Source organism: Podarcis filfolensis (assembly GCF_964270895.1).
Source record: "Podarcis filfolensis genome assembly, chromosome: 8".
In the NCBI taxonomy this organism is placed as follows: Eukaryota; Metazoa; Chordata; class Lepidosauria; order Squamata; family Lacertidae; genus Podarcis; species Podarcis filfolensis.
This window is the reverse complement of record NC_139611.1, coordinates 18791297-18818229: the sequence shown is the minus strand read 5'-3', so window position 1 is coordinate 18818229 and position 26933 is coordinate 18791297. Positions and strand designations below refer to the sequence as shown.

At 47.5% G+C, this 26933-nt stretch overlaps 1 protein-coding gene and 1 long non-coding RNA gene across 5 annotated transcripts in view; one reads left to right on the top strand and one right to left on the bottom strand.

Moving 5' to 3' along the window:
• Window positions 1-26933, bottom strand: part of TTLL10 (tubulin tyrosine ligase like 10) — a 201768-nt gene that overhangs the window by 6237 nt on the left and 168598 nt on the right. For all 4 annotated transcript variants that reach the window (XM_083628543.1, XM_083628544.1, XM_083628546.1 and 1 more), the window contains 8 exons: window positions 16478-16567; window positions 15213-15381; window positions 13787-13905; window positions 13111-13225; window positions 10950-11035; window positions 10306-10477; window positions 6300-6471; window positions 2069-2209 (listed from right to left, as the gene is read on the bottom strand). In XM_083628543.1, coding sequence (XP_083484669.1) covers window positions 2069-2209; window positions 6300-6471; window positions 10306-10477; window positions 10950-11035; window positions 13111-13225; window positions 13787-13905; window positions 15213-15381; window positions 16478-16567 — 1064 coding nt within the window. The remainder of the gene's footprint in view (window positions 1-2068; window positions 2210-6299; window positions 6472-10305; window positions 10478-10949; window positions 11036-13110; window positions 13226-13786; window positions 13906-15212; window positions 15382-16477; window positions 16568-26933) is intronic.
• On the top strand, window positions 22129-26404 carry LOC310769595. Its single transcript, XR_014551717.1, has 2 exons — window positions 22129-22282; window positions 24694-26404. It is a non-coding gene; the product is annotated as an uncharacterized lncRNA (long non-coding RNA).

Here is a 26933-nt window from a genome sequence, read left to right as displayed (position 1 = left end):
AGCCACAAAAGATCCAGATTAGAGGATCCGCTTATGTCCAGCCCTCCAGTGGTCCCCCGCTCAGCCCTACTCGGAGTGGACTCATTGGAAGTCACAGGCGCTTGCCCACTCATGGTTTATATTTATTTATTTTTACACCCCAACTTCTTCTTCCCTGAAGCAACTCAAGGTGGTGTACATAGTCCTCTCCCACCCTGTTTTATCCTCACAACAACCCTGCAAAGTAGGCTAAGCAGAGAGAGACAGTGGCTGGCCCAAGGTCATCCCCAGTGAGGTTCATGGCCAATAATAATAATAATAATAATAATAATAATAATAATAATAATAAATTTTATTTATACCCTACCCTCCCAGGCCAGAGCCGGGCTCAGGGCGGCTAACACCAGTAAAATTACAGTAAAATCATAAAAACCCAATTTAAAATACAGGTTAAAATGCAATTTAAAATGCAGCCTCATTTTAAAAGTAGCCCATAGATCAAAACCATAAGGGGAGGGAAAACATAAGGGTCAGACTGAGTCCAAACCAAAGGCCAGGCGGAACAGCTCTGTCTTGCAGGTCCTGTGGAAAGATGTCAAGTCCCGCAGGGCCCTAGTCTCTTGTGACAGAGCGTTCCACCAAGTTGGGGCCAGTACTGAAAAGGCCCTGGCCCTAGTTGAGACCAATTGAACCACCTTGCAACCTGGGACCTCCAAAATGTTGTCATTTGTGGACCTTAAGGTCCTCCACAGGGCATACCTGGAGAGGCAGCCCCATAGGTACGTGGGTCCTAGGCCAAGAAGGGATTTGAACCCTGGTCTTCCAGGGCCTAGTCCGACACCCAGACCACTACACCACACCAACTCTCAATGGGACCTAATCCATTTCAATGGCCTTTTACTCAATTCAAAGAGCTTCTCTCCATGAGCAAGAGCGGCCCCCACCCTTTCCCGACCCCCTTTCCCTACTTTCAGAGGAGGCACCCATTCTGTGTCATGCCACGCCCCAACAGCAGCCATTTTGTGTTAGACTGAACCCTCAACGGCAGCCATTTTGTGGCTGGTGTCCAGGAGCACTTTCTCAACATCCCCAAGATGCCCATTGGCAGGTACGGTCATATGGGCATCTGCACCAATCAAGTTCCACGAGGCTCTCCAATTCGGTCAGCTGGTGGCGTTGGCTTATGCGGTCCAGTGGGGGCATAATGGTTTAGAGCAGGGGTCAGCAAACTTTTTCAGAGAGGGGCCGGTTCACTGTCCATCAGACCTAGTGGGGGGGGGCAGACTATATTTTGAAAAAATAAATAAAAATGAACAAATTCCTGTGCCCCACAAATAACCCAGAGATGCATTTTAAATAAAAGGGCACATTCTACTCTGGTAAAAACATGCTGATTCCCGGACCGTCCACGGGCTGGATTTAGAAGGCGATTGGGTCGGATCTGACCCCCGGGCCTTAGTTTGCCTACCTATGGTTTTGAGCATCAGATTAGGACCTGGGAGACTCTCGCCACTCGGCCAGAAGCTCAGTGGATGACCCAGTGGCCGCCTCTCAGCCAAACCTACCTCACAGGGCTGTTGCAGGGATTAAATAAGAGGGAGGGGGAAACCATGGGTAAAGGTAAAGGTAAAGGGACCCCTGACCATTAGGTCCAGTCGTGACCGACTCTGCGGTTGCGGCGCTCATCTCGCTTTACTGGCCGAGGGAGCCGGCGTACAGCTTCCGGGTCATGTGGCCAGCATGACTAAGCCGCTTCTGGTGAACCAGAGCAGCGCACGGAAACACCGTTTACCTTCCCGCCAGAGTGGTACCTATTTATCTACTTGCACTTTGACGTGCTTTCGAACTGCTAGGTTGGCAGGAGCTGGGACCGAGCAACGATAGCTCACCCCGTCGCGGGGATTCGAACCACCGACCTTTCGATTGGCAAGTCCTAGCCTCTGTGGTTTAACCCACAGCGCCACCCGCGTCCCATACAAATACAATAAATAATAATAGAGAAACAGTGGAGCAGCGTGACAGCCTGATCCTGGAGAACGGGCTACAAATGCTGTGGCAGCAGCTGTGGGGTGGAAGTGTGGAAACTCACCGTGAACCCATTGAAGACCCAGTCCTTGGGGAGCCCTTTGATGTGCCTGAACCTCTCGTTGACGTAGTTGTTGAAGCGCTCCATGCGCCACACCGTCTCCTCCTTGACGTGGCTGTACATCGGACTCTTCTTCTGAACATACTGTGGGGAGTTGGCAGAGAAAACACGCGCCCTTGTTAGGGGCTGTGCATTGTAGCACTGGATCTGTGACCCCCTCCCTCCTGAGGACAAGGGTCTGGGCAAAGAGCAAGGGGAAGTGGGTTTGAAGGACGGGGAGCAGGAGGGTGGGCAAGCAAAGCAAGCGGGGGGGGGGCAGCCGATAGGATTGCTTATAAGAACCTAAGGTGGCCAAAGTCCCATCTAACCCAGCCTTACAGTAGCCAAGAAGATGCCACGATGGGAAGCAGGACCTGAGCGCTACAGAAACTCTCCCCTCTTGTGTTTCCAAGGAACTGGAATTCAGACTGCATTCAGAGGTGGAGTTTGGACACAGCCATCATGGCCAGGGATCTAACCCGCCATTAATTTCTCTTACCCTCCCCCCTTTAATGGTGCTGGAGGAGACTCTTGAGAGTCCCATGGACTGCAAGAAGATCAAACCTATCCATTCTGAAGGAAATCAGCCCTGAGTGCTCACTGGAAGGACAGATTGTGAAGCTGAGGCTCCAATACTTTGGCCACCTCATGAGAAGAGAAGACTCCCTGGAAAAGACCCTGATGTTGGGAAAGATGTAGGGCACAAGGAGAAGGGGACGACAGAGGATGAGATGGTTGGATAGTGTTCTCGAAGCTACAAGCATGAGTTTGACCAAACTGCGGGAGGCAGTGGAGGACAGGGGTGCCTGGCGGGCTCTGGTCCATGGGGTCACGAAGAGTCGGACACGACTAAACAACTAAACAACAACATCAAACCCCCCTTTAAAGCCATTCAAGTTGGTGACTGCTGCTACTTCTTGACAAAGTGGATCCCACAGTTTAACCAGGTGCAGGGTGCATGTATTGACTGATTATTTCAGATCTTACAACCCATCCTTCCTCCTTGGATGGAGCCCAGAGCCATAAGACAATAAAACCACATTAAAAAGAGAGAGAGAGAGAGAGAAGGAGAGAGAGAGAGAGAGAGAGAGAGAGAGAGAGAGAGAGAGAGATCAACATTTGACATATGTTTGATGCTTTGAATCCCTTGGATTCCACCTAATTTCACTCAGATTTTGTGTGGATTCAATTTGTTTTAACGCTGGCTGAAAAAGAGGGGCAGAATTTCCTGCAATTTCTCTCTCTCTCTCTCCCTTCCGCATAATATGAGAACCCTACGGGTTCATCCAGTAGCCCTCCAAATGGTGTAGCATTAAAGCCGCTAGCACACTTGCAAAGCTAAGCAGGGTCTGGTCTGGTTTCAAATTGGATGGGGAACCGCATGTTGAGATTCCTGCATCACTAGGGGTTGGACAGGATGACCCTCGAGGTCCCTTCTAACTAGTCTATAATTCTATGAAGCTGAATATTAGGAGATTCAGGGCAGACAAAAGGAATGCCTTCTTCACGTGGCCCAGAACTAAACGGAGGAATTAATTCCCCAAACAGGTAATGACGGCTTTAAAAGAGGACTGGGCAAATTCATATGGGATGCTCCACGATGCATTATGATTTACTGTTTACAACTATATTATGATGTTCTTGTTTCAAGCTGCCCAGAGAAGTTTTTTTTTTTTGTTATTGGGTGCACATGCAAATATTGTCCATAAAATAAAAGGCGTGCATGCACAAATCTAGGAACCTCAATCAAACGGGCACTTTTCCAGAAAGCAAAGGGCTGAGTCTTCCACTGACCTTCTGTTTACGCATTTCCCAGCGAAGGGGCAGCAACGGGGGGAGCCTCCAGGTCTCTCCCCTTTGATTCCATCCACCTGGCGGATCCCGACTTCTTAAATATGAAAATTCAAACCATTCCCTCCTCGCTCCCACCCACTCAGGTGGGACACAATTGGGGGCGGAGAGCAGATTTCTGTGCCGCCGTCGCCACCTGCTCTGCCATGAATTTCCTGGCCTCCTCCCCACCCCCCACCCCCCGCCGATGAGATTTGCAGGTACTCTTTTGAATAACAACACCTGGCCCTCATTTCATGTCCATTGTGGCAGCGGGGTCTCTCCGGAGCCAGCATGGCACCGCAGCGCTCCAAATCCCAAGCTGAGCAAACAGCTCTGTTCAAGGCAAAAAAACCACACACAAGGCGCCCATCTTGCCAAAGCCATTAAGCTGCAGGAAGGCGATACCAAGTGGGCTGGGCTGGCAGGGATAACATATGCTCCAGCTGTCCCTGTTTACCAGGGATGGATGGCCCTTGTTTTCTGGTGCCTGTCCTTGGAGCGAGAAGAGAAATCAATTCCTGTCTGTGTTTCTCCTCTTGGGCGAGTGTGACGTATTTGATAACAAATGGGGGAGCCTTATAATCAAAAAGCCCCGTTTCAGGCCTTGCTCCGATCATGCCTCTTGCTCAAGAGGCCTCAGAAAACTATTTATGAATTATTTCAAAACATCTATATGCCGCTTAATCGTAAACGACCTGCTCTCAAATCAACACCTCAAAGCGGTTTGCAAAATGTCACCTGGATGGCTTACAAAAACGCCAAATTTAAATCTCTCTCATCTCACCCGAGCCCTAGAAGGGAGATGGATGAATTTCCAAGCCTTTCCTGCATATAGAAATCTAGATGGTCAAGGGGGTAGGTATTGTTTATGGCACGGGTTGCGGGGCACCTGTGGCTCTCTGGACATTGTTGCTGCTGTTAATAATGGTGATAATTAGTATTAATCAGCTGCCTCCTCACTCCAGTGGCCCCAAGCGACTTACAAACACAAAAACCAAACACAACAGGGACAGCAAATAAAACCTAGAAGCGCCTCTGCGGGAATAAAAGGCAGGTCTTACAGATCCTGCTCCTGTCGAACTCCAACTCCTATCACCCCTGAGCAAAAGTGATGCTGGATTGAGGCTGACAGACTCAAACAATGTATTGCAGCCCGAAGGTATCGTCATATATTTTCATGACCTTGGCCCAGCTACTTAAATTTAGCACCAGCTGTTTTTGAGGGTTAGGCTTGGGGACGGGCGAATCATTCCATTTCAGTTTTCCTCAGTTTCCTGCTTTTTGCAATCTAAAGATTAGTTCTTCACCTTCCCGCATTGATTTGCAAATACCACCTCCTCCTCCTCCTCCTCCTCCTCCTCCTCCTCCTTCTTCTTCTTCTTCTTCTTAAAAAAGCAAGTTCTCATGGAAACTCACCAGCATTTTAGTCTACATTTCCCCCTAATTTAATATGTCATTTTGCCTACCATTCATTTTCTTTTTGGAGGTAATTTCCCTTAATATACTGCATTTGGAAGCATGTTAATTTCACCGATAGATGCCCTTATTTGTTTATTTCAGAAAACCCACACGGCACCTGATTTGCAAAACGGGCAACAACCACCTCAAAGCAGTTTTGCAAAAGAAAAGAAAAGAAAATGAAGATAAAACAAACAGACTTCTAAAAGGTTAAAATGCAGTAGACTAAAAGCAGATTAAAACTCTCATCAACTTTCTAAACATCTGGATAGGCATGGTTCTCTGCCTCCCCATTCGTCCTTATTTCTTCGCCTGAGAAACAATAAAGATTTTTAGAAGGCACCAAAAAGAGGGCAGTGAAGGGGCTTGCCTGGTATCAACAGGCAGGGAGTTCCAACAGCTACATGCTGCCACATTCTAAGGTCGCGTTCTTGCACACTTTCCCCACACTTTCTGAACCAGATCGCAACATTCAGAGCAGTGCGAATTTCAAAGAATGCCTGGCTTTGTGTATTGTTTGGGTACGATGCCTGTTCTAATGAAGAAGAAGAAGAAGAAGAGGAGGAGGAGTTTGGATTTGATATCCCGCCTTTCACTCCCCTTCAGGAGTCTCAAAGCGGCTAACATTCTCCTTTCCCTTCCTCCCCTACAACAAACACTCTGTGAGGTGAGTGGGGCTGAGAGACTTCAAAGAAGTGTGACTGGCCCAAGGTCACCCAGCAGCTGCATGTGGAGGAGCGGGGAAGCGAACCCGGTTCCCCAGATTACGAGACTACCACTCTTAACCACTACACCACACTGGCTCTACACACAATGCTCTACGTTTGAGAGAAGGCCCAACTATTTCCTGGTCCACAGAATCCTGCCTCCCACTCAAATCCCGCCCCCCTCTCTCCCCCCTCACCTGATTGGTCAGATGAGAAGTGAGGTCTTCCGACTTGGGGTCGTAGTTGAGGCATGTGAGGCGGACGTAGCCGTGGCCAAAGAAGAGCATGAAGGGGCATGTGCAGGCGATGAGGAGGTACGAACGAACATCAAACTTCTTCCCCTCTAAGAGCAGCGGCTTATCAATATACCTGAGAAACCGGAAGGATATGCATCTCTGTGGCACCTGAGCTTCTGAGGCTCTTCAAGTCTCGCTCATGCCAATCTGCTTATTTTATTTTTTATGTTCTAATCTATTACATTTTATTTATTTATTTATTTATTTATTTATTTATTTATTTATTTATTTATTATTTTAAATATAAATTTCAAAATAAATCAGAGAAAGCGCATGGAAAAGGTAACTTATTAACACAGCAGGCACAAGACAGCTCGATAACTATGCATCCTCATTATCTTAATATTTCCTTCCTCTGTTACAGTTTCTTTATGGGGGGGTTTCCATGCAAAATTCTTCCTTCCAGGGTTTCAGGGTGAAAAGATAACTCAAAAGGTCCGTAGTCTAAAACACAGATTTCCAAAAGAGGTGGTGGGATAAGCTTTGGTGGGGTGGGGTGGGTTTCAAAGTTCATCCGTTTGGTTGAATTAATTAAACTAATTGGATTTTTGAATGCATGTGCAGTTAATGGTTACTGTTTCAAACTATTGCATTATAGTGGTATCTTGGGTTACAAACACCTCGGGTTACAAACACTTTGGGTTACAGACTCCGCTAACCCAGAAATAGTACCTCGGGTTAAGAACTTTACCTCAGGATGAGAACAGAAATTGCATGCTGGCGGTACAGCGGCAGCGGGAGGCCCCATTAGCTAAAGTGGTACCTCAGGTTAAGAACGGTTTCAGGTTAAGAACAGACCTCCGGAACAAATTAAGTTCATAACCAGAGGTACCACTGTATTATTATTCTTCCTTCCTGGGTTGTGTAAACCACCATAATAATAAAGGTTGGGTTGGGGGCACGAGGGATGAGTTCGTGGAACCAAGGGGCTGGTGACCCAAAAAAGTTTGGGAACCGCTGCTCTAGAATATATAGAGGACAAGAAGTGGGTATTATGATCCTTTATGCTTGTATAGCCAATAAAGGCTTTCCAGATTTGTAAGATTGGCAGAGAATAGCTAGAGAAAACGGAAACAGACCTCCCAGCCCTGTGGACGGCACACAATGCTTCTGTATTTCAAATACTGCTTGAATTGTTTTTGATAGTCGTAAGTGGACTGATTAAACTAGCCGTGCAATTGTCATGCTTGCAAGGAAAGTGGACATTAGCTGATGTTGAAAGCGGACATTAGCTGATCTCATGTTTGTTTGATTTGATTATTCTGGCCTGAGGCAGTGTGTGTGTGTGTGTGTGTGTGTGTGTGTGTGTGTGTGTGTAGTGCCAGATTTATGTACAAGCTAAACAAGCTATAACTTAGGGCCCCACTCTCTTGGGGGCTCCCCAAAAAATTAAAGGGGGAAAAAACTGGATGTACATTTCCAAAATATAAGATAAAAAGCAAATAAAATAAAACCTACATACAGTTAGAGCTTAATAATTATTTCACTATTAATATACTTCTTCTTAATTGTATTTCACTATTAATACAGTGGTACCTCAGGTTACATACGCTTCAGGTTACATACGCTTCAGGTTACACACTCCACTAACCCAGAAATAGTGCTTCAGGTTAAGAACTTTGTTCAGGATAAGAACAGAAATCGTGCTCCGGTGGCACTGCAGCAGCGGGAGGCCCCATTAGCTAAAGTGGTGCTTCAGGTTAAGAACAGTTTCAGGTTAAGAACGGACCTCCAGAACGAATTAAGTACTTAACCCGAGGTACCACTGTATACTTCTTCTTAATTGTATTTCAGCTCAACAATTACTTTGATAAAATACATATGTTGTTATGTGCAAATGGCTTTAGATACCTATTAGGTCCATAAATTACCATATAGCATATATTCAACACAAATAACAGCGACAATTTGTTGTTGACAAAGGACAGCTGGACATATAAAGGGCCCCATTACCTTCAATAGCTTAGGGCCTCATCAAACCTAATTCCAGCCCTGTGTGTGTGTGTGTGTGTGCGTGTGTGTGTGTGTATGAATTTTTGCATTTCCACTTCTGTAGGAAGCCAGTTAAGACGGGGAGGGGCGGGGGCAGGTGAGTGCAGCTGCTCAGCTCTCTAACAGCTTTGGTATATAGCATTAGAGACTCATTCAGCTCACACAATGCAAAGTCTTTGGCGTGCATTTCCCCCTTTGAAGCTCTCCTTAGATGCCCAGACAGAAATAATCTCTGATCTGTCTCTCTTTCTTTCTTTCTCTCTCTCTTCACCACCTGTTAAAATGCTAATGATCTGTCTGTGCCGATGACACGAAACTTTAAGAAGAGAGAGAAAGGTATTGGAAATGAAACTAGGCCGACTGAGGAAAGGACTCTGATCATACAAACGACAGGAAGTCCTTAGACCGGGAATGTTCAAGCTCTGTATGCCAGGAGAAATAAAAGGAATAAGGAAGGGGGTGGATATCCTGCTGTTGGCCCAATGTACCCACCCGCTAAAAGGGATGCGGGTGGCGCTGTGGGTTAAACCACAGAGCCTAGGTCTTGCCAATCAGAAGGTCGGCAGTTCGAATCCCTGCGACGGGGTGAGCTCCCGTTGCTCGGTCCCTGCTCCTGCCAACCTAGCAGTTCGAAAGCACGTCAAAGTGCAAGTAGATAAATAGGTACTACTCTGGCAGGAAGCTAAACGGCGTTTCCGTGCGCTGCTCTGGTTCGCCAGAAGCGGCTTAGTCATGCTGGCCGCATGACCCAGAAGCTGTACGCCGGCTCCCTCGGCCAAGAAAGAGAGATGAGTGCCGCAACCCCAGAGTCGGCCACGACTGGACCTAATCGTCAGGGGTCCCCTTTACCCTTTACCTTTACCCACTCGCTAAGACTTTCCGCAGTTGCTCTTACGCAAAACGCAGAATCCTGTGCAATCGCAGAAAACAGGATGGCACTTTGTTAACACCTTCTGTTCAGACTCTGAAATTTGCACAAGTACAGAAGCATTTGGGAGAGGGGAACTTAATGGTTTTTTGACACACACATCTCAAAAAAACTCAGTGAAGACTGAGTAAGCTCAGTGGCTGTGGAATGCCGATTGAATGTTTGGAGGAGCCATAAATGGAATGGAATCTAGAACAGGAATTCTAGGTGCTAGAATGGAATCTAGAACAGGAATTCTAGATGCTAGAATGGAATCTAGAACAGGAATTCTATATTCTAGAATGGAATCTAGAACAAGAATTCTAGATGCTAGAATGGAATCTAGAACAGGAGGCCTCCAGGAGGCCACACTCTGCTATTTTCCCCCCCTGGTATGCGGGGTGTTTAATGGGGAGTGTGATGCAAGTCCCCGGCTTTTGCAGCCCATAATGGGGGGGAAAGGGATGCTCAGGCCCAGAAGAGGTGCCAAATGGCTCTTGGGATTCTCACTAGGACACACCCCCTGTCACCAGGCCACACCCCTCCCCACCCAAGCTTCATGTCCTCCAGAATGGCTGGGATGTGTCATGGAACTCGACAGCATCACTTGCTTTCCTGGATGGAGGGTTGAGAAGAGTGTCCTGTGTTCAGGAAGCAGCACACTGTGCAAAGGTTAAGATTTGCAGCAGTTGCTCCTCCCACTTTTGCCACCAGCTCCACCCACTACTGGCCTGTGGCCCCTGGAAGGTAGCCTAGTAAGAGATGCGGACGCCGGGGGTGAAAAAAGCTGCCTGTTCCTGCCGTACTGGTTGCATTCCAGGAGCTCGCATTTCTGCAAGATGACGGCCTGAGAAGGAGATTTCCCCAGCCCACCCGAGATCCCGGGCTTCCTTCACCTCCAGCGCACCAGTTAAGTTCCCCGAAGACCACCCAGCAACATCTTTCACCAGCCAGCTGGAAAATTGGGGCAGTGGGTTAGCAGAACCTCCACATCGCTGCGTTCTCTACCTTTGAACGATCCTCGCCGGGGGAATTTTGTAAGGCAGTTTCTTGTACATAGGATCTTCTTCGATGCTGAGGAGCTTGGCTTGCAAGCTGTTGACCTCGGATTGGTTTTTGAGGAGGAAGATCCCCCGGCCTTGGTTCGAGCTGGTGGGCTTGCAGATCCAGATCTGAGGCTCTGTGGAGAAGAGGAGAAACACAGACAGGTGCCTGATGGGTCTATCTGGCCCATCATGGCCTCCTGGGCTGTAGCTCAGTGGTGGAGCACCTGTCTCACATGCAGACGGTCCCAGGTTCAATCCCCAAGGACATCTCCAGGTAGGATGGAGGATGTCCCCTTCCTGAAACTCTTGGAGAGCTACTGCCAGTCAGTGCAGGCAATACTGGCTGGCTGCTCTGATTCGGCTTGTGGACCTGTGGGAATATAATGGGGAGGCGGGGAACCACGTCTGCCACTTTGAGCTCTCTGGAGAAAAGGTGGGAGATAAACGCAGCAATAAAAGGAAAGGAACCACAACCACAGCCCAATTCTGATCGAAAACTAGACAGTGCCTGAGCTAAGCAGGAGTTTGGCAGGATAGGAAAATGGTCAAATGAATTTATTTCCGCTTGGGAGGATGTGACTTAGCTCTGAAGCTCCTGACATTCACCTTCATATATTTCAAAGAATATCTCTCTCTCGTCCTTGGTATCCAGGCGGAAAGTCTCAGGGAAAAAGTCCTCCATTCTCAAAACCCTGCAAAAGCCCAGGAGAAGAAGAAGGGGTCGGAACTTGCATGCTCCTCGTGAAGGGATCTGCGCCTCTCCAACTAAGGATGGGTGAACAACCTCCCAGTTTGGGTTTCTCCTTTCCCCAATATTCAGTTAAGTTCTCCATATTTCCACACCTGTTTGCCATTTGTTTAGTTACCTTGAAAGCCCTCTTGAAAACCCACCAGCAAATTTCTCCTAATACGCCCTCGTTTGTATGCAATTCTGCCTGACGTACACATTTCCACAGAGCCATTTCCCCTAATACAATGCATTTTTTTTGTATGGTCTTGGCAGAAATAAAAAGGTAAAGGGACCCCTGACCGTTAGGCTGGCTGACTCTGAGGTTGCGGCGCACATCTTGTTTTATTGGCCGAGGGAGCCGGCATACAGCTTCCGGGTCATGTGGCCAGCATGACTAAGCCACTTCTGGCGAAGCAGAGCAGCGCACGGAAACGCCGTTTGCCTTCCCGCCGGAGCGGTACCTATTTATCTACTTGCACTTTGACGTGCTTTCGAACTGCTAGGTTGGCAGGAGCAGGGACTGAGCAATGGGAGCTCACCCCATTGTGTGGATTCGAACCGCCGACCTTCTGATCGGCAAGTCCTAGGCTCTGTGGTTTAACCCACAGCGCCACCTGCATTTGCAATCAAATGCATGGTTTACCCTAGTCTGTGCACCTTTTGCACACATTGCTTGGGTTGAGAGCTGCACTGCAAAATTCAGGGCAGACTTTGAAGGATTGCTGTGTTTCGGTTTCCGTATTGTTTCAGAAAGTGTTCTGCTTTTTATTACGTTCTGTATTTTTAATAGATATACTGCAAACTGGCCTGTGAGCCTTGGACGAAGGGCAGTATATAAATTTAATTAATAAAAATAATATAAATAGGTTTGCTTTTAAATGGAAACTGAATCCAGTTTATTCCACACACCCTACCCCAACACTGTCGAAACACTGGGTCCATATTTCTAGGGGGCCCCACTGCTGACATGCCCCCCCCAGTGTGGAAATTGGACAACTTTCCTCTTCAGCCAAGGCAGTACATAAACCTCCATACCCTCAGCTGTGTGTCACATGATTCCTCATGATGTGATCCCAACCAATCAGCGAACACAATGATGCCACAAAGCCAAATAGCTCCAGATTTGAAACCCTGGCACACGCTGACATCTGGATTTGAGGTTTTGAATGTCGGCACAGACTACATTCTGTTCTGGAAAGTTGGCTACGGCTGGGGGATGTTTTTTGCAGGGTGCGTGGGAGAGGCAGTTAGATTATACCTACTTCCCATAGTCAATTTTTTTTTTACTAAACTTTGTCCCTGAGGCGTCTCCTGGCCTCCTAAAGCAAACATCACCCATTACTGGGAATACAGCTACCAAGAAGCAAGAGAGGATTTTGCAGCCTGTGTAATTTTTGCAAATTCTATGCATATTTTCACCTTCTTTTGCATAATGTTGCGATGTTTGCTTTTGCTGCACTTAATAATTCACTACAACTGCACCATATGCTCCCCAGTGAATAGTTTTGGCATCAAAAGGGAGCTGTTAAAGGAACAACACCCCCCCCAAGAACCCCCACTACCAATCAAGTCATCTTCCTTTTTATGCCCAATGAGAAATGCCACTCTGCTGCCCCCTCTACATGCCCCTCATCTGCCCAAGGGCCACAGTCCTTTCTAGGCAAGATTCTGGGGTCCGCATTACAGTGGTGGGCAGAGTCAGATGAAAAATGAGTGGGGCAAGCCATGTGAATGTTATCTTTGTATGGTAGGCTACACATGCATACCAACACCCTTCTCTAGCCTCCAACCAGCTGAGAAAGAAGCATTATGTGGGTTCGAGGACAAATTCCAGCCAGGCAAAAACACTCAAGGAGATTGTGAAGCAGGCCCAGCGAGGGGCGTGGTTTGGCGAGAGGAAGGCGTGGCCTGTGGAACATCCCAAGGGCCCGATTAGAGAGGGCTAGAGGGCCACGTCTGGCCCCTCTGAGCTCGAGACCCTTCCCCCTTGAACAACATAAGGTGCAGGGAGGCTGTGCTTAAGAGTTTAGGGCTCACTTTGTGGTCCTGCTGATCTTCTTCATCACCCGTTCATACTCCCTCAAGTTCATCAAAAGGCCGATCTTCGTAGTGAGGATCTTGTTGTTAGAGATCTGGTAAAGGAGCTGTTCTCCTGCAAAGGGAGGAATAGCGAGAGCCAAGGTGGAGCATGAAGGCTGGGTCAACCTCTCTCACATCCTTCATTGATAACCTTTGGGCCAAGTCCAACAACAAGGGTGCAGGGAGCTCACTGACACCAGCTGCTGCTGGACTGCAGGGGTGCCAATGAAAATAAAATATTGTGGGGGCCAGGTAAGCCCCGCCCCGCATAATCGATCACATGACATGGTGCACACACACCATTTGAATGGGAATGCTCATCAGCTTTTCTGCATTGTAGGGAGTTAGACTCTATGGTGCTCATGGTTCCATTCCAACTCTATGATTCTCTGAAGAACAGCACCCATCAGGCTATAGCTAATGGTAGTCAGTAAACCCACTGATATGAATAGACCACAGTTAGTCATGTCCATGGATTTCAATGGGTTTGAAAATCATCCCTGACCACTCGTCCTGTTGGCTGTGGTTGATGGAGGTTCAGCAACATCTGCCGAGCCTCAGGTTCTCCACTCCCGTGCCCTAAGATCACTAGGGAAAAGGTCTTTTTGGTGGTGGCTCCCCCAGGCCTCCTTACCTTCTCTGAAGTTGAAATAGGTGTCCCGGCACTTAGTCTCACACCACTTCAGGATGTAATCATCCCTCCGGTTGTCATAGATACGCTGCCAGCCTTTGTTCTTGCAGAAGGCGTTCAGTCTGCTCAGAGGAAGGAGAGAAAACAATGAGGTCAAGCAACTTGTTGGGTTTTTTAAAATAAAGAACGGCAGCAGCCCTTGCCTTCACCCTCAGAAGAGTCTGGCTACTGGATCAGGCCAAAGGCCCATCTAGTCCAGCCTGCTGTTCTCACAGGGGCCAATCATCTGATGGCTGCAGGAAGCTGGGGATGAAGGCATCAGCCCTCCTTCACTCATAAGAACATCAGAAGAGCCATTCCCTGGGGGATTCCCTGGTCCTGAATGGGGTAACTGTGCCCCCGAAGGACCAGGTGCGCAGCCTGGGTGTCATTTTGGACTCACAGCTGTCCATGGAGGCGCAGGTTAATTCTGTGTCCAGGGCAGCTGTCTACCAGCTCCACCTGGTACGCAGGCTAAGACCCTACCTGCCCGCGGACTGTCTCGCCAGAGTGGTGCATGCTCTAGTTATCTCCCGCTTGGACTACTGCAACGCGCTCTACGTGGGGCTACCTTTGAAGGTGACCCGGAAACTGCAATTAATCCAGAATGCGGCAGCTAGACTGGTGACTGGGAGTGGCCGCCGGGACCACATAACACTGGTTCTGAGAGATCTGCATTGGCTCCCAGTACGTTTCCGAGCACATTTCAAAGTGTTGGTGCTGACCTTTAAAGCCCTAAACAGCCTCAGTCCTGTATACCTGAAGGAGCGTCTCCACCCCCATCGTTCAGCCCGGACACTGAGATCCAGCGCCGAGGGCCTTCTGGTGGTTCCCTCATTGCGAGAAGTGAGTTTACAGGGAACCAGACAGAGGGCTTTCTCGGTAGTGGCGCCCATCCTCCCTTCAGATGTGAAGGAAATAAGTAGCTATCCTATCTTTAAAAGACATCTGAAGGCAGCCCTGTTCAGGGAAGTTTTTCAATATTTAAGGCTGTATTGTTTTTAATACTTGATTGGGAGCCGCCCAGAGGGGCTGGGGAAACTCAGCCAGATGGGTGGGGTATAAATATTATTATTATTATTATTATTACTATTACTATTACTATTACTATTACTATTATTATTATTATATTCCCCAGGATAACCAATAGGGAGACAGCCAGGACTGACATCACTTGTGACTTCAATCACTAAGTTGAAGAGGTTGCTTCTCCCTCCTCCCTCCTCTTCCTCTTTCCTTGTGTGCTGTGTCTGTTTTACACTGTGAGCAGAGGCCCTGAGGACTAAAGGGTAGCATAGAAATGCTGTCAATAAGGAAATACAAGACTCTGGGGAGCCACAGGAAGAAGCACCCATGACGGAGGGGCAATTCTTTCTGCAGGCGTCCTTACATATCGATTCCGTTTGCTCCTCCAATATAATAAAAAGGCCCCAGGTTGGGAGGCTCCTCTGGCTTCTTCTCCTCTGGGTGATTCATTCGGGGCGATGCTTTGGGAACGCCTTTCTGCCCTTTGGGTTTGGTTTCGTTTGCCAGCTCCCCTTCGGCTAAGTTGGAATTGCCTGGAACCAAGAGAGAAAAGCATGGGGGAGTCAGGTGGCTCCAGGGAGCCCACAGGCGGGGCATGAAGGCAACAGCCCACCCTCACTGTCATGCATACAACCCTCAGAAGGACCTGGCTGGATCAGGCCAGCATCCTGTTCTCACAGTGGCCAACCAGATGCTTCTTATGGGAAGCCCAAAATCTGGTCCTGAGCACAACACTCCCCGTTGGTGATTCCTGGCAACTGGGATTTAGGGACCTCCTGCCTCCAGCTATTGTGGCCAGGCCACCGAAAGCTTGATGGGCCTGGTGTGACCTTGCCAACCCTGCTCTAAAGTACCGTATTTTTCGCTCCGTAAGACACACCTGACCATAAGACGCACCTAGTTTTTAGAGGTGGAAAACAGGAAAAAAAATATTCTGAACGAAAGAGTGGATGTATGATTTTTGTGGTTCATGCTGTGGCCACAGACATGTTATGTCCGGCAGCCTCCTTTACCCGCAGCCTTATCTCCCGCCCAATCGCTTGCCGATCAGCTGCTCAGCAACTTTGTTTCAACACCCGCTTCCATCTTTCTAAAAAAACCCACCACAATCTGTTTTTTGCCCCTAAGCAATTTGGCTCCAGGGACCACGCATTTGCCCCATAAGACGCACAGACATTTCCCCTACTTTTTAGGAGTAAAAAGTGCGTCACATGGAGCAAAAAATACAGTATGTGCTCCCTGCCAGAAGAGACCCTTTCCCCAGATATGCTTGCTTTGATGCCCATGTTCACAGGTCTCCGCTGAGCTGTTCAAAGTTCACAAAGCGTTCAAGGAAGGCAGAGTCTGCTCTCCAGAGACCAGGGTGTAGCATCGTGCCAATTAATTTGGGGAGGGGGTCGTTGCAACTGTGCGACGCCCAGGATGAGAGTCGGCTCCATCAGGTCGGAACTAATTGGCCGTTGCCTCTTTGAAGGCCTCCCATTCTCATGCTCGAGTCCTTTGTGAGAGCAACGCCAGCTTCGCTTTACACATGCAGGCAGCCAGATATGGGTCTGGGTTTGGGGACAGTGTGGGTCGGGGAGGAGTGGAGCAGGGAGGGCACATTGGGGGAAGCAAGAGGGTGCCTACTGCTTTGCTTCTCTGGCTGCAAGTCTTTGTCAGTTTGGCTTTCAAACATGCTCATGAATTTCTCCCTTGTACTTGCGACACACTTGGAATCTGCAGAGGAAGAGGAGGAGAGAAAAAGCCATTGGGCCCTGAACCAATACAGTGGTACCTCGGGTTACATACGCTTCAGGTAACATATGCTTCAGGTTACATACTCTTCTAACCCAGAAATTGTACCTCAGGTTAAGAACTTTGCTTCAGGATGAGAACAGAAATCGTGCTCCGGGTACTATTTTTACCTCAGGATGAGAACAGAAATCACGCGGCAGCAGCGGGAGGCCCCATTAGCTAAAGTGGTGCTTCAGGTTAAGAACAGTTTCAGGTTAAGTACAGATCTCCGGAGCGAATTAAGTACTTAACCCGAGGTACCACTGTACTAATAATACCAATACTGACCACAATACTCAAAGATAAATTGTTTTGCACAAAGACCCATCTCCCCCAACGTTTGCCTTTTAAATTCTGGAGGAGGATTCTGAGGGACGTGGCAGTGGGCTCTTCGTGGTCATTCATATTTTGTGCCTTTTCATTTGGAATTGCTTCAAATCAACGTTTCGTCCGTGGTGGCTACACTACTGTTCCTTCAGCACAGCCACACCCACCCTGTATATTTAAAGCACCATAGAATTAGCTGTAGAGCAGGAAGGGACCCCAAGGGCCATCTAGACCAACCCCCCTGCAAGGCACGAAACACAGCGAAAAAATCCCTGACAGAGGGCTATTCAATCTCTGTTTTTATTTTTGGAAAAAACATTCTGCATGCAAAGCAAGTGAACTAAGGCCCTTCCCTTAAGATGTGGAGTCAAAATATTGGTCCATCTAGCTTATGATTGTCTACACTGACTGACAGTGACTTTCCAGGGTTTCAGATAAAGTTCTCTCCCGGCCGTACCTAGAGAGGCCGGGGATTGAACCTGAGACCTTCTGCATGCTCCTCAACTGAGCCGCGGCCCTGCCACTAAGGGAAGAGCTTGTTTTTCAGAGAGAGAAAGGGACCGCACACCTTTCTGCCCATTAGCTCGCTCATTGAGTCGACCAGCACCTGATCTGCCAGAGCATTTTGAGAGGCAGAGCGGCCAATTTGCTGCCAATAATGAACAGGAGGCGCCCAAGCCAAGTTATTTAATGAGACACGGCCAGCTTCCAAATCGAGGGCAGCACCAGAAACGCGAGTGGGTGAATTCAATAAAGTTCAGAGAAAGGAGGACAGAATTCTTTGCTAAGTCCTGGAAACCAGGTTGAAAATCTGGGTCACAACTTTCCCCTAGGAACAAAGGAAGCCACTTTTTACCATTGGTCCATTGAGCTCAGTATTGTCTACACTGACCTGCAGCAGCTCTCCAGGGTTTCAGGCAGGGGATAATCCCAGTCCTACCTGGAGTTGCTTTTAAGTATTGAACCTGGGACGTCTTGAATGCAAATCTCTGCCACTAAGCTGTGGCCGTTCCCCAAAAGAAACGCACCCATTGAATGTCCTGCTTTGAACTTTTGTAATTATCCTGCACTTTCCACTTGGTCTGTTCATGAAATGCAGCCCGAGATCAGAGGTGGTGGTGGGGAGTAATTCAGTTTAGTTTGCATATTAACACCCCCCTACCTAATTTGCGGGGACATGGGTGGCGCTGTGGTTTAAACCACAGAGCCTAGGACTTGCCGACAGAGAAGTCAGCGGTTCAAATCCCTGCGACGGGGTGAGCTCCCATTGCTCAGTCCCTGCTCCTGCCAACCTAGCAGTTCGAAAGCACATCAAAGTGCAAGTAGATAAATAGGTACCACAACGGCGGGAAGGTAAATGGCGTTTCCGTGCACTGCTCTGCTTTGCCAGAAGCGGCTTAGTCATGCTGGCCACATGACCCAGAAGCTGTATGCTGGCTCCCTCAGCCAATAAAGTGAGATGAGCGCCGCAACCCCTGAGTCGGCCACGACTGGACCTAATGGTCAGGGGTCCCTTTACTTTTACCTTTACCTAATTTGCATTTCGGAAATTCGGACAATCGGTCCATCTAGCTCATCGCCACACTTTTCTGAATTTTGCAAGGCAGTTCTCCAGCCACAAAATGTGGACCAAAAATTTATGCATTGAGGAAAGGTGTCCATAAGAATGCAATTATGAGTGAAAACAAACGAAAATGTATTATATTAGGGAAATTGCTTGCAAAAAAGAGAAAGACAGACATATCAGGCAAATTTGAATAGAGAACTGTGTATATTAAGGGGAATGTATACTGATAAATTTCCGTGGGGATCATTTTTTGAAAAAGAAATATGGCAACTGAAATTGACACTTTTGTCCTTTTCTACCTGAGACTCGTAAAAACTGGCTTGGTCTAGTCTGTGGACATTCACAGTCCAGGAATACTTGGCTGTCCATGTGGAACCCTTTGACTTCTCATAGTTAATAGTTAGATATTCATTTCTACCATAATCTGCAAATCCAATAAGCAGCTGTCTTAAGCCTCAGATGGATTTCCGAGATTAAAATGCCATTGCTTGGGCAGGAGGTACGCCTGGCTCCAGCCTTGTCATTATTTATGAGCCAGCCCAAGAAGATTTTGTTTTGTTTTCCTGGGCATCTGGGCAGCATCACTGATATGACTGTACTGCTAAATCTGTTTTTAATACGTCCGTGTGATTTTATGACCGCATTCAAAACTTGCTTGAAAATCGCTTTGGGAGTTGGGTGGGTTTTATTTATTTTTGGTAATGGGAAGCGATACATAAATTCAAGAATCCCACTCGATAAACCTCACCTAACAAAATGGAAACTTTAGCGGTGCTTTGCTTACGCGGGCAAAAAGGTACTCAGCCCAAAGTTATGGGACAATCAGCCAAGCACTGAGTAGAACTCATTTGGATAACACAGCTTTCCACTGCCTGCTATTAGTATTAGTTTTTTTAAAAAAAAAATTGTTCATTTATTATTATTTTATTATTGGTTTTTTTGAGGTGGGGTTATTGGGTTGTTGTTTTTATTTTGATTATATATTTTGTGGTTTTATATTTTGATTTTTGTTCTGTGAACCGCCCTGAGACCTCCGGCTATAGGGTGGTATATAAATTCAAATTCAAATTCAAATTCAAATTCAAATTCAAATTCAAATTCAAATTCAAATTATTATTATTATTATACCATGCTTCATTGGAAGATCTCAGAGGAGTTCACAAGATACAGGATAGAAGCACAAAATAATTAAAAATGAAAACAAAACAATAAACCTCTCCCACAAACACATTATTCTAATAGTAGTGCCTTGGCTGCCATCCCCTGTCTTTGCCCCACCCTCCAAACTTAGACTCCAAATAAGTTTTCTTTTGCTAATAGAAGACTTTTTTCCAAGCCCAGTTGCAGCATGCGGGTAATTTGAGGTGTGTTGGAGCAAGTGTGGAGCCAGCCCATAGTGGGTGAATGGAGCCCTCTCCCACCAACCTCCACCTGCCTTCATGCAACCAGCCCTGCCCATTCATCTTCTGCCTCCCTTTGGCCCTTGCAGAACTCAGCGGGGAGGGACCATCAGTCGGCGCCACCTGCCATTGGCTCCGGCCCCGCCTGTCATGGGCCCTGGCTCCACCTACTCTGGGCGCCCCTTCCACCCTACCAGCCATCACAGGCCCATCTCAGGTTGGTGCGAGAGGCGTCTATTTGCTCACCTCTTTGCCTATTGGACGGGGCGCTTTTAACCCTCCGCCTGCCATTTCCCAGGCGTCTTCCCGCTGCGGCTCTCCCCTTGCGGGCCTCACCTGCTTCGGTGTAGTACGGATACCAACGGAAGCCTAAGCTGATGGCGGCTGCTCTTTCACTGGCATCCAAAGGCCTTTCATCCATCCATCCTACATAAGCCAGAGCAATTTGGTCAGAACGGGAGGGCGCTGGCTCTTGTTTCGAAAGCCAGCGCGGCCGAGTGGTTAGAGTGCCAGCCTAGGATGTAGTAGAGACCAGGGCTCAAATTCCCAGCTCCTCAATAACTTTAGGCTGGTCTGCGGTGGGAATAGGGGGGCTCCTAACAGCTCTCAGCACACCTAGCAAACTACAACTCCCAGGATTCTGTGGGGGAAGCCATGATACTGCTTTACGTGTACAGTGCCGATGGGCCCCGGGATAAATATTTCCGCTTACAGCTCTCTCTTTTCCGTAATTCCTCCAGTGCCTTGAAGAACAGTTGAATGGAAAGATGCGCAGATCACAAAGTTCCTCTGATGGGCATTCTTATGGTTCAGTCAACCTTTACAAGGGACCAAGCTTTTAATGTGGTGGGCCTTTTCTTGTGGAACTGCCTGCCAATGGAGGTTCAGCAAGATTCATTCCTGCCTTCTTTTGGATGCCTCTGAAAAATTGTGTTATTCAGTCGCCTTTGATGCGTGAATTTCATTTTACCTGCTAGTATTTATCAATGCTTTTAATGGATGTTTATCAGAATGGAACTGTGGTATATAGCCTTGCGCACGCGCTCTCTCTCTCTGTGTTGTTGTTGTTGTTTATATATAAAAAGTGTGGTCTATAAGAATTTCAATAAATAAAATTAAAGTGGAGCAGTGATGCCATTGGGCTTCTGGCAGGGGTTCCCAGGATGAAGCTAAGCACAAAATGTAATATAACCTCACTTTGTGGCCAATTTCAAAAATTGAATGGATGGAGGCACAAGCTCTTTCAATGCAAGGTGATGAATTCCATGTTGCTAGTTGTTTTAAAGCAGAAAATGGCCGGCTCCCTCTAGCAGCAGATTTTACCTATCAGGGATCCTGTAGTGAGGATCTTACCAATCAGGGATACTCTCGCAGCAGATTTTACTTGCGAAGGGACACTGTAATAGGGACTTCCTGCATTGGCTAAATGGGATTGGCCTAAATAGCCTCTGAGATCCCTTCTGATGACTCATTGAAGAGTTCGGCACTTTGAGCTGCTCCTTCCCTGCACATCGGCTCATTTAATTATTTAATCAAAGCTCTTGAGCCAAACGTCGCCTGGCCAAGGGAGAATCTCCACTCGAGTCTCATTAGTTCTTTCAACTGCCTCTCGCTGCTTAATGAAGAGGCGCTTTCTGTGTTCAAGAGCAAAGCTGTGTCTTCAAGAAGCAAAGGCTCGTGGAAAATTAAAGAATTCTTTTCAAAAAAACAAATCCTCTTGGGGCAGCTTCCTCCAAAGCGGAAATGGTCTTGTCATACAACTATCCCTTTGCAGGGCCCAGCTCTACCATTAGGCGAGTGCAGAGGCCGCTTCAGGTGGTTGATTTTGGGTGTGGGGAGCGGTTGCCTAATTTGTTGCTGCATTTGTGAGGGAGAAGTGCTTGTGGGATTTTCTGCCTGGGGTCCCCCAACCTCCGAAATTGAGGTGCGTGTGTGGCCCCGCCACCTCTTGCCCTTCTGATCCCACTGGGAGGGCAGCCAGAGGTGGGTGAGAGTGGGGTGTCAAGGTGGTTTCTCTTGGGATCTGGGGCTGTGGGGCTGACCTGAGAAGCACGTTGGTCTTCGAAGTGTCAAGAGAGGCGGGAAGCTGTAGAGCTTCTTCTTGCAGACCTTTTGTGAAAGGGGAGTCGGTGTTGAGGCTCCTTCCCGCTCTGAAGCCATATCCTCTAGAAGCTGACTCGCACGCAGATCATAATGGGGAGGCTGTGATGTCACCTGTTGACTCAGGTGCCCTGCCCTCTCCAGAACTCTCCCCTGGCTGGCCAAGCGAGGAGGGGATGTGACTGGGATCCTGGCTCTGCTTCCATCCTGTGAAAAGCCGCTGCCAGTCAGAGCAGGCAGTAATAAGACAGCTGGGCCCTCTGCGTAAGGCAGCTTCCTTCAGTGGGCAGAGCACCTGCCTGGCATGCAGAAGGTCCCAGGTTTAATCCTCAGGTAGTGCTATCCCCTGTCAGAAACCCTGGACAGTCGCTGCCGGTCAGTGTTGACAATACTGAGGGAGATGGGCCACAGGCCTGAATCCACAATTCGTTTATTTAATATAGGTTGCAGTCAATTAAGTCCTACTCTGAGTGCACCAGTTGGAATTAAGTTAATCATGTGCAGCGGCTTCAATGGGTCTACTCAGAGTTGTTGTTGTTATTTACCTATACCCCGCACATCTGTCCAGGCCTCTCTCTAGCCACTTTGGGCAGCTTCCAGTAGGATATTAAAAACACAGTAAAACACCAGTCATTAAAAACTTCCCTAAACAGGGCTGACTTCAGATGTCTTCTCAAAGTCAGATAGTTGTTTATTTCCTTGACATCCACAGCGCAGGCGCCACTACCGAAAAGGCCCTCTTCCTGGTTCCCTGTAACCTCTCTTCTCGCAGGGAGGGAACCGCCAGAAGGCCCTCGGAGCTGCACCTCAGTGGCCGGGCTGAATGATGGGGGTGGAGAAGCTCCTTCAGGTATACTGGGCCGAGGCTGTTTAGAGTAAGGTTGGCATTGGGTACAAAATGGCAATGGTTTTCGCTCACCATCGATGCTGTACCTTGATGCTTTAACAGTCTAAGCAGATGGTGACAATCCTCCGCCCTCTAGGAGCTTACAGTCTAACGTTTTAGCAGCCAATGGAGAGAGAGACAGGAAGGGCAGAAGAGGCCAGAGGAGTGGCAGTGAGGAAAATAAATTACACCTCCCTAGGCTTCAGGCAAGGATGAAGGTTTATGCCAAAAGCACTTGGGGGGGGCACTTTAAGAGAGCTCCATTTCCGAAATCCAATATGTCCATTAGGTATGAGTGAATTGGTCCATTTTGATTCATCTGCGTTTTGCATTTTCCCTGCCTTTAGCTCAGTTCTCTGCATCGGTTGCGATGGCTTCTCCCTGCATGAAATCTTGTATTTTGAAGCACGGCTTTTTGTGCTGATCGCACTCCTGCCTGCCTGTCCCAATGTCCCCCACGGTATGCCAAACAACCCGTTCAGACTCCTCGCCCCCGCTGTGTAGCAAGCACAACAAATGTCAAAGAAAAGCCTTTCTAGTTCTGCGGTTCCAGTCTATGCACTCTGCCATAGCTGAAGGCCGCTATCGACAGATCCCCTATGAAGAGAGCATTTGCCCATGTGCAGGGGGAATGCGCCTGAAGATTTACTTGGCTACTTACTGGTTTTCCAATCTGTAAGGATTCATGAGCAGCCTTGTTCAAAGATTTAAATCTCCCAGTTGAGAAATCAACTGGATACAACTGGGTATCTGATCAACTTTTTATTAGGGAGCAGGTCACTCTACAGTTCTGAAAAGGCGGCCTGTGCTGCCTTTAGAGTGGCAATTTTAAGGAGAAAAGTTTGTGGGGATGATCAGTGAAATTCTTCAGGGGAGCAAACTCTTATCTGATAGAATGTCTGGCTTTCATGATTATTTTAACTGCATACTGTGATTTATTCTGTTTTATGCGTTTTGGGTTTCTGCAATGGCTTCAGCCACACAAATAAATAATATTCGTATTCTCATCTGTGTGGTTGTTTTTTTTAAGTCCTCATGGAAATTTGTCTGCATTTCAGTGCAAATTTCTCCTAACAGACACATTTTTCTTTGCAGTTTTGCCTAATCTGCCTAGTATTTCAAGGCATAAATATTTGTATTTCCCAAGATGCTATCTTCACAAACATACACATTTTCATACATGCTTTATCCTAGTACAATGGTACCTCGGGTTACAAACACCTCGGGTTACAAACACTTTGGGTTACAGACTCCGCTAACCCGGAGGTAGTACCTTGGGTTAAGAACTTTACCTCAGGATGAGAACAGAAATCGCGCGGGGGTGGCGGTGGGAGGCCCCATTAGCTAAAGTGGTACCTCAGGTTAAGAGCAGTTTCAGGTTAAGAATGGACCTCCAGAACTAATTAAGTTCATAACCAGAGGTACCACTGTATATGCATTTTTGTTCCCATTGGTTGGCTGGATAAATGCACCGCAACATTCAGAGAAGTGCAGATTTTGAAGGATGCTTGATTCAGCTCACTTCTGGTTTCAGAAAGCGCAGGTTTGCTAGACTCTCCTTTATATGCAAACTGAGTCAAATTTCTCTCTCCCGTCTCAAATATCCTTGTGTAGACGGCAATGCTGCAATATGGCTCACCGTGTGCAGCTAGTTTGATCTCCATGCAAACAGAGGTTTGCATAATGACTTAATCACTCCACTACCTATTTTCTTATTTTGCATACTTTATTAATTACTGTCTCCTCCAGGGCATTCAGCTTATCATTATGTGCCTTTCCTCCTTTGCAGATCAACATAAGTGAACAACAGCAAAGATCGTGCTGTCATAAGCAGCTGCTTCAGTTGGATCGGTCCTGAATTCGAGGACTGGACCCGGCTTTTGCCCTGATCTGAATTTAACCCCTGATTAACCCCTGTAGTGAGGATGCCTGTCTCTCTTCTCCCCACCCCCATTACATTCTTACACCAGTGGAGCTTTCAAGGTGTACCCAAACAACCTGGGATATTCTGGGGCTCCCTCAACCCAATCTTGCCGAATTCTGGCTTGACCCAAATCAGTCTGATTTGGTTCAGGATCCAGGATTCGACCAGATTTGGTACATAGTAACCTCCCTGGGACTTGTGGGTATAGGACAGTAAACAAATTTAAATATTAATATCATCATCATCAACAACAACACAACATAGTCCCACTAAATTCCTTTTTAAACCAGCACTGTGATAATCAGAGGAAGCTGAATATGTTATACCCCAGATGTGTTTTATAACAAACCGACCAGAGCCCTAATTAAACACCAGCCTCGCCCTCAGATTGATTCAGGACTGACTGAGTCTGGGTTGGGTTGGGTGGTCCCAGGTCCAGCCCAGGTCCCAGTGATTTGGGGGTCTGGATCAGGACCCTGGATCAGGTCTGTTCTGCATGTGCAGCCCTATTATTTATATTCCACTCATATAAGGGGTATAACATTAACTGGGCAAAGTTTGTTTAGGTTGTTTGTTATATTAACCCCAGAATACTCAAATGTGTATCGTGTGTGTGTGTGTGTGTGTGTGTGTGTGTGTGTGTGTGTGTGTAATTTTCATTTTCATTTAATTACATTGTTTTCTCTCTGTGTATCTGTCAATACACTATTGAATTTTTATTTTTAAAGGGAATATCATACTCAGCTCTTCAGCCAAAACAGCTTACAGATTTATTTATTTTTAACCTACAGTCCTTGCCTTCAGGCTTACAATCTAAGAAGGCATGACACATAAGGAAGAAGGGAAGAGGAGGGCAGAGGAAAACGAGCGAATGCATGAGAAGGACACATGGGACTAACTGCATATCCTTGATGCAAACACAGCAGCCATGTCTGAATAGCTGCTGTGGGCTGATTTTTTTAATCACCTCTCTATTTTTTGCTTCTTTTCTCACACACACCTCCACCTCCCTTGCTGCTCCTGGTCCGTCCCCCCCATGGCAATGGCAGTTAAGAGCCATTTTGAGACACTCTATCCTGAAACCCTGGCTTGAGAGATACACACATCAGTGACAGGAGGAGCAAGAGGGGAAGGAGCTCCCGTTCCGTTGAAACACGTCCCTGTCTCTGCCTAATACGAGGAGGCTCCGTAATTACAAACATAAGGAGATCAAAGAGGGCTGTCCCCCGGGATTCTTCCCTTTCAAGATTAAAGACGCACTTTCAGGCTCGCTGTATATATTTTGACACACATTATTAAAGCATAAGCCCCCAACCTTTCTCCCTCCCAGACTTTGCATCTGTAGTTTCACACCCCCCCTCTCCACCTCTCTTGGTGGCTAATTATTACCACAATCGTCCCCACCCCCTCCGTCGTGTATTCAAAGTATTAATTTGGGTTTTAAAAATACCAGCTGCTGGTTGTGTTGTTGGGCATGTACCGTTCTGGCTTTTATCTTCTGTTGTGGAGAAAGAGGAGAGCAAGCACTGAGTTCAGGTGCCAGACTGTACAGTAAAGAGCAATGACTTCCCTTAGACTCGTCCTCTCTTGAAATGTCTCCTTTTTTGAAGCCCTAAAATTTAGAAATTAAGACTATCTACTTAACATCCTGTGCTCAAACTGGAGATGCAACACTAAGCGTGACAGGCAAAGTGCTGGAAAGCCTTGTAGGCCCTTTGGGGATACGCTACTGCGTAATTCCATGTTTAACATGGCGCAACATGAGGGCTAGCAGCTCCCTCCATTTGAGAATGGGAAGCAAGGGGTTACATCCTGTTCTAGTCCCGCTCAGAGCAGACCCATTGAACCTAACTGGCAAACTGAGATTCAGTAATTTCAGTGCGTCAACAGGATACCACCCAAAAAGTTTGGGCAGTGGTTTTGAATTTGGAATCATCTTATATAAACGGAAGCCAGACAGATACTCTACTCATAGGGAGGAGGCAGCCAGGCCAAGTGGGAAACCCAGATGGCAGCTAGACCCAGCAACCCAGCGCAGCTTGAAGGACTGAGCCAGGGCAGATAAATTAATGGTGGACCCTGTCAAGTGGTTTGACCCAAGGAGC